The 13983-nt window shown below is 45.4% G+C and overlaps 1 protein-coding gene across 1 annotated transcript in view; it reads left to right on the top strand.

Annotated features, from left to right (window-relative positions):
* mtch2 (mitochondrial carrier homolog 2) overlaps window positions 1–13983 on the top strand; it is a 55967-nt gene that overhangs the window by 24581 nt on the left and 17403 nt on the right. The window contains exons 5-7 of the mRNA XM_070899290.1: window positions 585–641; window positions 13656–13713; window positions 13800–13851. Coding sequence (XP_070755391.1) covers window positions 585–641; window positions 13656–13713; window positions 13800–13851 — 167 coding nt within the window. The remainder of the gene's footprint in view (window positions 1–584; window positions 642–13655; window positions 13714–13799; window positions 13852–13983) is intronic.

The raw sequence follows: 13983 nt of genomic DNA, 5'->3' as shown, positions 1-13983 counted from the left end.
CTCCCTTCCGGGCCGTTTGGATGGGTTATGATGCGATATAACCGATCCAAACCGCACGAGCAGATTCCAGCCTGTAACTCACTCCCAGGTACCTGTTCTATATATATAAACCACCTGAACCCCTCAATCGGATTCCAGTCTGTAACTCATTCCTGGGTATCTGTTCTATATATAAACCCCCCCGAACCCCTCAATTAGATTCCACGGTAACTCACTCCCGGGTATCTGTTGTTCTATACATAAACCCCCCAAACATCTCGATTAGATTCCAACCTGTAACTCGCTCCCTGTTATGTTATTCTATATATAAATTCCCCCCGAACCCCTCTATTAGATTCCAGCTTGTAACTCACTCCCGGGTTTTCATTATTCTCTGTTTGCACCTCATTTTGAATGTGGGTTTCCTTGGCGGTCGATAATTGGTGTGAAGTTCAGTGTAACCAATTGGAGACTCGAATTCTCTCGTTTTAAAAAAATTATATTATAATTAACTTTAGTACTTCACAGACCTAAATATGTATGTAATTTTTTTTCCAGAACTGTATTAGTTACCTGCTAACTATGTTGGATATCTTCACTTGCAGTGCACAGAATTGGAGAAGGCTGCGGATGACTCGTCGCTGCACCATGTGTTTGAAGAGGTAAGATGGAGGATGGAGCAGGTACAATTGCCTCCAGCTGTTAATACACTGCCAGGAAGCAGTATCTATGGGGACCCTGTATTCTATCTGTATCCTCCGCAGGCTGCAGGACTCTGAGAAAGGAATGAAGATGTTGTGACACTGCAGGTAGACAGTCCCACACGACCGTCCACTCCTGCATCAGATTGAATTGACCACTTGTAATTCTGATTGCTCTGTCGCTGCACTTTGACTAACTCAAGTCACACTTCAAATCCTTTAACATGACATCTAGAGTGAGAGAACATTTGGCCCATTAATCCTGCCCCATCAAGAGGTCAGGTAATCTGTCATCATTGATAATATAATTTCATAGTTCCTCTTTGCCTTCCTAATTGTTTTTTTTTTTATGTCTCCTAATCTCTTCATATGCAATAAAACTGGAGAGCTGGAGCCAATCAGAGGAACCAGATATAGTCGGGATTACTGAGACATGGCTACAGAAAAATCAGGACTGGGAATTAAACATTGCAGGGTACAACCTATTTAGAAAAGATAGAGGAGGAAAAAGGGGAGGTGGTCTGTACTTATTAGGGATAACATAGAAACATAGAAAATAGGTGCAGGAGTAGGCCATTCGGCCCTTCTAGCCTGCACTGCCATTCAATGAGTTCATGGCTGAACATGCAACTTCAGTACCCCATTCCCGCTTTCTCACCATACCCCTTGATCCCCTTAACATCCAACTCCCTTTTTGAATATATTTAGTGAATTGGCCCCAACCACTTTCTGTGGCAGAGAATTCAACAGGTTCACCACTCTCTGGGTGAAGAAGTTCCTCCTCATCTCGGTCCTAAATGGCTTACCCCTTATCCTTAGACTGTGACCCCTGATTCTGGACTTCCCCAACATTGTGAACATTCTTCCTGCATCTAACCTGTCTAAAACCATCAGAATTTTAAACGTTTCTATGAGGTCCCCTCTCATTCTTCTGAACTCCAGTGAATACAAGCCCAGTTGATCCAGTCTTTCTTGATAGGTCAGTCCCGCCATCCCAGGAATCAGTCTGGTGAACCTTCGCTGCACTCCCTCAATAGCAAGAATGTCCTTCCTCAGGTTAGGAGACCAAAACTGTACACAATACTCCAGGTGTGGCCTCACCAAGGCCCTGTACAATTGTAGCAACACCTCCCTGCCCCTGTACTCAAATCCCCTCGCTATGAAGGCCAACATGCCATTTGCTTTCTTAACCGCCTGCTGTACCTGCATGCCAACCTTCAATGACTGATGTACCATGACACCCAGGTCTCGTTGCACCTCCCCTTTTCTTAACCTGTCACCATTCAGATAATAGTCTGTCTCTCTGTTTTTACCACCAAAGTGGATAACCTCACATTTATCCACATTATACTTCATCTGCCATGCATTTGCCCACTCACCTAACCTATCTGCAGCCTCATAGCATCCTCCTCGCAGCTCACACTGCCACCCAACTTAGTGTCATCCGCAAATTTGGAGATACTACATTTAATCCCCTCGTCTAAATTATTAATGTACAACGTAAACAGCTGGGGCCCCAGCACAGAACCTTGCGGTACCCCACTAGTCACCGCCTGCCATTCTGAAAAGTACCCATTTACTCCTACTCTTTGCTTCCTGTCTGACAACCAGTTCTCAATCCATGTCAGCACACTACCCCCAATCCCATGTGCTTTAACTTTGCACATTAATCTCTTGTGTGGGACCTTGTCGAAAGCCTTCTGAAAGTCCAAATATACCACATCAACTGGTTCTCCCTTGTCCAGTCTACTGGAAACATCCTCAAAAAATTCCAGAAGATTTGTCAAGCATGATTTCCCTTTCACAAATCCATGTTGACTTGGACCTATCATGTCACCTCTTTCCAAATGCGCTGCTATGACATCCTTAATAATTGATTCCATCATCTTACCCACTACCGATGTCAGGCTTACTTATAATTCCCTGTTTTCTCTCTCCCTCCTTTTTTAAAAAGTGGGGTTACATTGGCTACCCTCCACTCGATAGGAACTGATCCAGAGTCAATGGAATGTTGGAAAATGACTGTCAATGCATCCGCTATTTCCAAGACCACCTCAAGTACTCTGGGATGCAGTCCATCAGGCCCTGGGGATTTATCGGCCTTCAATCCCATTAATTTCCCCAACACAATTTCCTGACTAATAAGGATTTCCCTCAGTTCCTCCTCCTTACTAGACCCTCTGACCCTTCTTATATCCGGAAGGTTGTTGGTGTCCTCCTTAGTGAATACCGAACCAAAGTACATGTTCAATTGGTCCGCCATTTCTTTGTTCCCCGTTATGACTTCCCCTGATTCTGACTGCAAGGGACCTACGTTTGTCTTTACTAACCTTTTTCTCTTTACATATCTATAGAAACTTTTGCAATCCGTCTTAATGTTCCCTGCAAGCTTTTTCTCGTACTCCATTTTCCCTGCCCTAATCAAACCCTTTGTCCTCCTCTGCTGAGTTCTAAATTTCTCCCAGTCTCCGGGTTCACTGCTATTTCTGGCCAATTTGTATGCCACTTCCTTGGCTTTAATACTATCCCTGATTTCCCTTGATAGCCACGGTTGATCCATCTTCCCTTTTTTATTTTTACGACAGATAGGAATGTACAATTGTTGTAGTTCATCCATGCGGTCTCTAAATGTCTGCCATTTCCCATACACAGTCAACCACTTAAGTATCAATCGCCAATCAATCCTAGCTAATTCACGCCTCATACCTTCAAAGTTACCCTTCTTTAAGTTCTGGGCCATGGTGTCTGAATTAACTGTTTCATTCTCCATCCTAATGCAGAATTCCACCATATTATGGTCACTCTTCCCCAAGGGGCCTCGCACAACGGTATTGCTAATTAATCCTCTCTCATTACACAACACCCAGTCTAAGATGGCCTCCCCTGTAGTTGGTTCCTCGACATATTGGTCCAGAAAACCATCCCTTATGCACTCCAGGAAATCCTCCTCCACCGTATTGCTTCCAGTTTGGTTAGTCCAATCTATGTGCATATTAAAGTCACCCATTATAACTGCTGCACCCTTATTGCATGCACCCCTAATTTCCTGTTTGATGCCCTCCCCAACATTACTACTACTGTTTGGTGGTCTGTACACAACTCCCACTAACGTTTTTTGCCCTTTGGTGTTCTGCAGTTCTACCCATATAGATTCCACATCATCCAAGCTAATGTCCATTCTAATATTGCATTAATCTCTTCTTTAACCAGCAATGCTACCCCACCTCCTTTTTCTTTTATTCTATCCTTCCTGCATGTTGAATACCCCTGGATGTTGAGTTCCCAGCCCTGATCATCCTGGAGCCACGTCTCCATAATTCCAATCACATCATATTTGTTAACATCTAATTGCACAGTTAATTCATCCACCTTATTACGGATACTCCTTGCATTAAGACACAAAGCCTTCAGGCTTGTTATTTTAACACCCTTTTTCCTTTTAGAATTTTGCTGTACAGTGGCCCTTTTTGTTTTTTGTCTTGGGTTTCTCTGCCCTCCACTTTTCCTCATCTCCTTTCTGGCTTTTGCTTTTGCCTCCTTTTTGTTTCCCTCTGTCTCCCTGCATTGATTCCCATCCCCCTGCCATATAAGCTTAACTCCTCCCCAACAGCACTAGCAAACACTCCCCCTAGGACATTGGTTCCGGTCCTGCCCAGGTGCAGACCGTCTGCTTTGTACTGGTCCCAGTTCCAATGCCCCAGGAATTTGAATCCCTCCCTGCTGCACCACTGCTCAAGCCATGTATTCATCTGCGCTATCCTGCAATTCCTACTCTGACTAGCACGTGGCACTGGTAGCAATCCTGAGATTACTACTTTTGAGGTCCTACTTTTTAATTTAGCTCCTAGCTCCTTAAATTCGTTTCGTAGGACCTCATCCTTTTTTTTTACCTATGTCGTTGGTACCAATGTGCACCACGACAACTGGCTGTTCTCCCTCCTTTTTTAGAATGTCCTGCACCCGCTCAGAGACATCCTTGACCCTTGCACCAGGGAGGCAACATACCATCCTGGAGTCTCGGTTGCGGCCGCAGAAACGCCTATCTATTCCCCTTACAATTGAATCCCCTATCACTATCGCTCTCCACTCTTTTTCCTCCCCTCCTGTTCAACAGAGCCAGCCATGGTGCCATGAACTTGGCTGCTGCTGCCCTCCCTTGATGAGTCATCCCCTTCAACAGTACTCAAAGCAGTGTATCTGTTTTGCAGGGGGATGACCACAGGGGACCCTTGCACTACCTTCCTTGCACTGCTCTTCCTGCTGGTCTTCCATTCCCTATCTGGCTGTGGACCCTTCACCTGCGGTAAGACCAACTCGCTACACGTGCTACTTACGTCATTCTCAGCATCGTGGATGCTCCAGAGTGAATCCACCCTCAGCTCCAACTCCGCAACGCAGTCCGTCAGGAGCTAGAGGCGGATGCACTTCCCGCACACGTAGTTGTCAGGAACACTGGAGTCGTCCCTGAGTTCCCACATGGTACAGGAGGAGCATAACACGCGACCAAGCTGTCCTGTCATGACTTAACCCTTAGATAGGAAACAACAATGCTTAAGTTTACTCACTGTTACAGAAGAGAAGAAAGAAAAACTACTCACCAATCACCAGCCAATCACTTAACCCCTTGGCTGTGACGTCACCTTTCTGTTTCTTTCTACTTTTTTGCCTTCTCCCTGTAGCTGCACAAGTACACCTTTTATCGGCCTCCGACCCCGGACTTACGCCTCACCAACTGCCGCCACCTCTCGCTGTCGCTGGGCCTTTTATAGGCCTCCGACCCCGGACTCGCGCCTCACCAACTGCTGCCGCCTCTTGCTGTCGCTGGGCCTTTTATAGGCCTCCGACCCCAGACTCGCGCCTCACCAACTGCCTCTATTGTCCTCTACACACCCCGCTTTCCCACTAATCTTTGTGTCATCTGCAAATTTTGTTACACTACACTCTGTCCCCTCTTCCAGGTCATCTTTGTATATTGGAAACAGTTGTCTCAGCACCGATCCCTGTGGCACACCACTAACCACCCCGAATTTCCAACCCGAAAAGGACCGATTTATCCCAACTCTCTGCTTTCTGTTCGCCAGCCAATTCTCTATCCATGCTAATACATTTCCTCTGACTCCGCGTACCTTTATCTTCTGCAGTAACCTTTTGTGTGGCCCCTTATCGAATGCCTTTTGGAAATCTAAATACACCACATCCATCGGTACACCTCCATCCACCATGCTCATTATATCCTCAAAGAATTCCAGTAAATTAGTTAAACATGATTTTCCCTTCATGAATCCATGTTGCATCTGCTTGATTGCACTATTCCAATCTAGATGTCCCGCTATTTCTCAAAGCAGACATTATATCTGGAAGGCAATTCCATGCAGTTTGACAAACAGTATAGGACTTTGAAAGTGGCTCCGCATTCGGGTTTTACATTTTTAACGGAGCTTACAAAATGGGCATGTTGGAAGATTTATTTCTATCCCCGAGCCCAGTTGTGAAGTCAGTGAGACAGAAGGGCGACTGATAATGTGCTCGTTGCCAGAAACAAAACCCGTTTCACCATTCTCACCATTTTGGTCCGCGCAAACTCCCGCATCGTCCAAGCGGCGCCGAACCTCCCGCCCAACAACATAATGGCAGTAAAAAAAGTGACACAGCTATCAGCAAGACAAAATAGAATCCATATGGATAGTGATAAAAGATAATAAAGAATCAATCACACTAATAGGTGTAGTCTACAGACCACCTAATATTGGAAGGGAGGTGGAGGAAGAAATATGCAAACAAATTAGGGAAATGAGTAAAAAAACATTGAATAATAATCATGGAGGATTTCAACTACTCCGATATTAATTGGCCAGAAGAGGTAGGTAAAGGGGATAAGGGAATGGAGTTCCTACAATGTGTGCAGGACTCCTTTCTAACCCAATATGTAAAAAGCCCAACAAGGCAGGATTCACTATTGGATCTAGTAATGGGGAATGAACCGGAGTAGAAAAGCGAAGTAAAAGAAGGGGAACATCGAGGCAATAGTGACCATAATATAATACACTTTAAGATGATAATTCAGATGGACATAAGTATGACAAAAACCAGGGTAATAGATTGGAGAAAAGCTGATTTTGAGGGGCTGAGAATAGAACTTGGGAAACTAAAATGGACAACAATATTGGCAAAGCACGATGTAGAGCAGCAATGGGAAACATTTAAAACAGTGTTCAACAGATGCAGGAAAAATATATTCTGCTAAAAGGAAAGAACAAACTAAACACTAATGGTACTCCATGGATGAATAAAGCCATAAGGGAACAATTGAGGGTAAGGAAAGAGGCATACATTAAAGTACATAGATAGCAGGGGAGTGCATGATAAGGGAGAATATGAAGAGATTAGGAGAGAAATCAAAAAAACAGCTAGGAAGGCAAAGAGGAACTATGAAGTTAAATTATCAAGGAACATAAAGCAAAATAGTAAAATATTTTACAGGTACATCAATAAAAAGGAAGGTTGGGATAGGAATAGGGCCATTAAGGGATCGATTGGAGAATACCACAGTTAATGATAGAGAGATGGCAGGAATATTAAATAATTATTTTGCTTCAATATTTACCAGAGAGATATAACAGGTAAACATAACACTGGATGATGAGATTTGTAATGTGATAAGTACATTTAAAATAAAAAAGGGGATATATTAAATAAACTAATCAAACTCCGAGGATAAAACTCCTGGTCTGGATGGATTGCAGCTATGCATTTTAAAAGAATCTAGGGCAGCAATAGCAGAGGCATTACTGCACATATTCAATAATTCATTAGAAAAAGGTGTAGTGCTATAGGACGAGCTAATGTAATACCTATATTTAAGAAGGGGGATAGGACATGACCAGGGAATTATAGACCAGTCAGCTTAACACCGGTGGTAGGGAAAATAATGAATCCTTATTAAAGGAGAAAATAGAAGAACATCTAGGGGTTAAGCTTCGGCTGGAGTTGCTCCTATTTTTTTTGGAGCAACTGGTTTAGAATGGAGTAATTTAGAAATTGCAATTTAGTTTACTGCAGTTCTAATGAGTTAGAATAGAATCATTTTGGAACAGATTTTCTTTTTCAAAAGGGGCATGTCCAGCCACTTATGCCTGTTTTGCAAGTCTAGGCAGTGAAAACTTACTCCAAACTAACTTAGAATGGAGTAAGTGTAGATTTTTGTACGCTCAGAAAAACCTTGCCTACACTTTAGACATTAGGCGTAGGGGAGGAGGGGGCGAGTAATTAAATTCTACAAGCATTCAACAGTCTGTCTTATATAAAAAAAGAGACAACCTGATTAAAAAAATTATAAACAAAGCAAATACAAAATATTGAATATCCCTACCTGTGTGAAGCAGCAGCAGCCTTCGAGCTGCGGTGCTTCAGGCAGGCCTTCCATGTGGGAAACAGGGGCGGCGTCAGTGGCTCGACGGCAACCCAACAACAACGGCAGCAAGCAGCCTTCGAGCTGCGAGGGAGACTGAGGCCATTCAGCCACGGGATAGGGGCGGCGGCAGTGGCTCGATGGCAACCGAAGACACAGCAAGCAGCCTTTGAGCTGCGCGGGTAACTGAGACCATTGGGACAGGGAGAGGCAGCCAGATAGCCAGTTTGAAACTTAAATTTGTAATTGCCGAATAGGTGCTGCATTGTCAACACCACGGATTATGCAATGGTTCGCCAGCAATTCACTGCATAGGAGAGAATTGATTAGAGCTCACCGCACTGGGAACGTCATAGCCCGTAGGCTGATGGGCAGGAGACCTTACCCACGTCAGGAATATCGAGTCAGGCGCTCAAACCTGGACATGAGCGAGGCTGATTGTGTCAAAAGGCTGCGTTTCCACAGAGAAGTTGTCGTTGAGATCTGTGATACGCTGAGAGCAGATTTGCAGCCCAGCAGCAGAACGCCAACTGCCTTGTCTTAAAGTGAAGGTAACAGCTGCACTTGTCTTCTATGCCTCGGGATTGTTTCATCTACAACTGGAGATGTGTGTACCATCTCTCACCATGCAATACATGCCTGCGTTTACCAGGTCACGGCTGCACTGTATGTGCGGAGGAATGACTTCATCAAGTTCCCAATGACCGTCCAAGCAATCCATGAGAGGGCTATGGGCGTCTTAAGGATTGCTGGCTTCCCAAAGGTACAGGGCTGAATTGACTGTACCCACATTGCCTTGTGAGCACCTGTGGAGGAGTCCGAGCAGTACAGGAATAGAAAAGGTTTCCACTCAAGCAAGCGCATCATGTCAGTCGATGCGAGATACCCTGGCAGTACCCATAATGCGTTCATCCTACGCGACAGCGTTATATCTGACATGTTTGAGCAGCAGCCAGAAGGGCAGAGCTGGCTACTGGGAGACAAAGGGTACATCCTGACCACCTGGCTCGTGACGCCCCTACGCATGACACGGACAGAAGCTGACCGTCAATACAACATGGCGCACATTACGACGTGCAGCATCATTGAGAGGGCCATTGGCATATTGAAACAGCGTTTCCAATGCCTGGACCATTCCGGAGGCCACTTGCAATACTCTCCTCAGATTGTCGGTCACTTCACTGTTGTGTGCTGCATGCTGCATAACTTAGCCATCATGAGGCAGCAGGAGCTGGTAGTGGAACCAGAAGACCCACGTGAGGGACTAAATGATAGTATTTTGAAAGAGCAGGATGAGGATGATGACGACGATCAGGAAAGCATGCAAGTGCCTGATGCCGGAGCACGTGTTCGGAGGAGGGCCGCCATCGTGCTCCTTTAATGATTGCTCGAGCCCTGCGCCAGCAGCTCAACCGTGAACGCTTCAATTACTGATGTCTGAGGGCTCTGCGACCACTGTTGCGCATGGACATGTTTATTCTTTGCAGTTGTTCCTACGTTGTGTTGTGTTAATGGAACATGATTCAGTTTTAATAAAATATTTGTTGCATCAAACTTTACTTTTTAATATGACTCTTGAAGATCACTTAAAAACTTTAAGATCACTTATAAACTTGTAAAGTTACAAAACAATTTCAATGTGAAAAATCTTACACTCTTAAGATCACTTAGACTTCAGAATCACTTTTTAGGTGCAAAATTAAATAAGATGCAAAATTAAATAAGATACAAAATGTGAGAGCATTTACACTATAAGATCACTTAAAAACCCTAAGATCACTTAAGTTGTAAAGTTACAAAACAATTTCAATTTGAAAAACGCTACTACAGCTACATCAAGAACAAGAACAAAAGCAGCAAAGAAAGGCTGTAACCATGTCTCATTTATATCTGTGAATGTTCACTTCTTCATGGCGGTGTCATTTGATTGGCTAGGCTGTGTGCCCTTATTGCAGCAGCTATCTCCATGAGGGACTGTGCCATCACTTGCATGCCCTCCCTGACGGCCTGTGCCGTCGATTGCACTCCCTCGGACATTCCCTCCCTAAGTTCCCGTGTCATTACTGCTATTTCTCCCGTCAGGACCGTCACCTCTTCACCCACTGCACTGACGCCACCAATGAGTGATCGGGTAAGCTCATTGGTCTCCATACCCAATACCAAAACCTGAACCGCATCTGTTGCCGCTGCATCTCAGGAGAGCATGTCTCCAATTTCCTTCTCTGCCTGGGTCTGCCTCGTGGCACCACTACACAGGGAGGCGCGGGCACGGACGGTGGGGCGCTCTGTGTTCCAGACGACAGCACTTGAGTGCGAGCCGTGGGCTGGGATGGTGGGTGAATGGGTGTAAACTGCTCCATGATATCACCTGCACCACTGGGACCCGCAACGTCGGAATCAAAACCATGGAAGGTGGAAACCGAACCTATGCAAGGGGTTGAAACTCTGATGCCCGTTAATGTGGGCTTATCAATATTCATTTGGAAGCTCTCCCCTGTAGACATTTTAGTCATCGCCGCCATCATCCAGTCTGGATCGTCCACATCTGGTTGTACTGGTTCTTGCTCTGGATCTTCAGGATCCTCAGGGTTGGCATCATCATCATATTTTGTAAAATACATCAGAACAGTCAAATGTTTAACAGCAAGGGAGGGGGCAGGATGGGTGGCATGAATACATAGCAGGCCAGGCAGCAGGTTGATTTGAAGGGCCACAATGCATTTTCAGGACTTGCCCTCTTCCTCACGTGCGGGCCCAGCTCGTGCTGTACTGATTGCTTTTCTCCAGGTACGACTCATCATAGCAGCTACCCTTTGTTCCAAGGGTGTCAGTGGATGCAGATTAGGCAGGCCTCCTCCTGTTCGAGTTGCTTCCCTTTTGTTGTGGGCCAATTTCTTCTGCAAAGAGTAAAATATAGCTTTTTACTGAATGCATCTTTCTGCAGGGTGGGACATACAGATAGTTACATTACAATTACGATTACATTAAAAAATGAAAATATTACTTACATTAACTACTTGACCAAGGTCGTGCCATTTCTTTTTACACTGGCTTCCAGATCTCATGGTATGCACCACTGCGCAGTAATCTTCTGCAACTTGGTTCCAGCGTTTCTTCATTTCTTTAGGTGCCACTTTTATGCGACCTCTGTTGCTGGTATCTAGCTCCTGCCATCTCTGTTCAATCACGTTGACTAATATCTCCACCTCCTCATGCAAGAAATTCTTTGTTCTTGGTGGATGTTGTTCCATTGTTGTATTGAATTGATACTCTTATTTTTCCAAACAGTCTTTATTTTGCATGCACCTATACAGCACCTGTTCTGGAAGTTTAGCAGTGAAAAGCAGCACTCACTGATTTCAGCAGGTGATTTCTTCAACAATGCTGCTAAAAGCACTTGTTCAGACACCAGAAAATCACCAAAATTCAATCCCAAGCCTTTCCAGGGGTCCACGAGACAAATCAGCACTTTTCTTCAAGTTCCTTTAAAAATGGCCGAGTGCCAATGTTTATGGGCTACTGCGCGTGCACGCGCGCTCCAACGCGCATGCGCAGGGCTGCCGGCACAACGTTCTCTCATTTGACTTGGCCTCGCTCCCCTGCACTTGCAGAATCGGCGCGACTCTGTGGCCCTGCCCCCCTGCTGATGTCTGCTCCGAGGGACCTGCAGGGAGCCCGAGAATTGCAAGGTACATTTTTGGCGCACTTTTAGGCGTGAAAAACGGGCGTCCATGTCGGGGCTGCGCCGTTCTAGGCGAGGTCCGAAACTTGACCCCCAGAAACCAAAAATATAATAACCAAGTCAGCATGGACTTTAAATGGGAAAGTGTTGCTTGACCAACCCTATTGAATGTTTTGAAGAGGTAACAGAGAGAGTAGACAAGGGTATTGCAGTAGATGTAATTTATCCAGATTCTCAAAAGGCCTTCGATAAGGTTCCCCACAATAGACTGATGAACAAGGTCAGAGAATGCGGAGTCAGGGAACAAGTAGCAGAATGGATCGCTAGCTGGCTTCAAGACAGAAAGCAGAGAGTAGGGGTAAAGGGTAGCTATTCCCAGTGGCAGAAGGTGGATGGTGGTGTTCCACAAGGATCAGTGCTGGGACCACTGTTGTTCACAATTTATATTTACAATTTAGACTTTGGAATCAAAAACACAATTTCTAAATTTGCGGATGACACCAAAGTGGGGGGTATAGTCAATACTGAGGGGGACTGCAACAAATTACAGGAGGACATTAATAAACTTGCAGAATTAGCATATAATTGGCAAATGATGTTCAACAGATAAATGTGAGCGATATTTTGGTAGGAAGAATAGGGAAGTCACTTATCACTGGGAGGGTGCGAGTCTAGGTGGGGTAGAGGAACAAATACACACATCACTAAACGTTGCGACACAGGTTAGCAAGGCCACAAAAAGCAAAGCAAGCACTAGGGTTTATTTCTAGAGGTGTAGAATTGAAAAGTAGGGAAGTTATGCTAAATATTGGTTGGATCACACTGCGTACAGTTCTGGTCACCATGTTACAGAAAGGATATAGAGGCACTGGAGAGGGTGCAGAGAGGATTTACAAGGATGATATCAGAAATGTGAGGGCATACATATCAGGAAAGGATGAACAGGCTGGGTCTCTTTTCTCTTGGGGGAAAAAATAAGGCTGAGGGGTGACCTAATAGATGTCTTTAAAATTGAGGCTTTGATAGAGCGGATACAGAGAATGTTTCCACTTGTGGGGAAGAGCATAACATCAATATAAGATATTTAGCAAGAAATCCAATCGGGAATTAAGAAGCAACTTGTTTACCCAGAGAGTGGTGAGAATGTGGAACTCGCTGCCACAGGGAATGGTTGAGGCGAATAGAATAGATGCATTTAAGGAGAGGCTGGACAAGCATATGAAGTAATCGGGAATAGAGGGTTATGCCGATAGAGTTTGATGAGGAAAAACGGGAGGAGGCTCGAGTGGAGCATAAACCCCGGCTTGGACTGGTTGGGCCCAATGGCCTGTTTCTGTGCTGTATATCCTGTGTCATGGACTGTCCCCCTCTCGCATCGTCTATTCATTCCATATTTTCAGGAGCACCAAATTCCTCCTCTACCCAACCCAACACCGCCCCCCCCCCGCCCAAAACTCCTCTCTAACACGCGATCTCCCATCTCCCAGTGCTGTTAATCAGGTACAACATTGGTTTGATGCAGAGTAAGGTTCACTCTACACAGATCCATCAAATAGGATCGGCCCCCCATCCACCACCTTCAACATTCACTCCCTCCACCACCGGCGCACCGTGGCTGCAGTGTGTACCATCTACAAGATGCACTGCAGCAACTTGCCAAGGCTTCTTCGGCAGCACCTCCCAAACCCACGACCTCTACCGCCGAGAAGGACAAGGGCAGCAGGCGCATGGGAACACCACCACCTCCACGTTCCTCTCCAAGTCTCTCACCATCCTGATTTTGTTGGATGGGGCTGTCCCAGTCTGCCGGGTAATGAGATGCAGCAGTCTCTGTCGTCCTGGTGTCACATGCTTTTGTAACATCCAGTATTTGCTTTGTGACTAGACAATGCGGGAGATGATTGCTCGCTCCACGGCCACCATCGTCACTCACCCCTTCCATGGTAAGTGCGTCTCGTTTCCTTTAAACACTATTGCTATATTCCACCAGTAAAGTGTGTGAGAGTTGATCGATTGCATTTTCTTGCAGTGATCACCTTGAGATGCATGGTACAGTTCATTGGCCGAGAAACCAAATACAGGTTAGTGCACAGATTCCGCCGGCCTGGAATATCCCCTCCCCACCTCCCGTCCTAGGAGCAGCTGGTATCGGACAGTGGGAGGGAGTTCCCAGCTCCCTGAACGGGGAACGTTTCTCCCATACTCGGTGAGAA

Source organism: Pristiophorus japonicus, chromosome 14 (assembly GCF_044704955.1).
Source record: "Pristiophorus japonicus isolate sPriJap1 chromosome 14, sPriJap1.hap1, whole genome shotgun sequence".
Lineage (NCBI taxonomy): Eukaryota > Metazoa > Chordata > Chondrichthyes > Pristiophoridae > Pristiophorus > Pristiophorus japonicus.
This window is presented reverse-complemented; position numbering and strand designations above follow the sequence as displayed.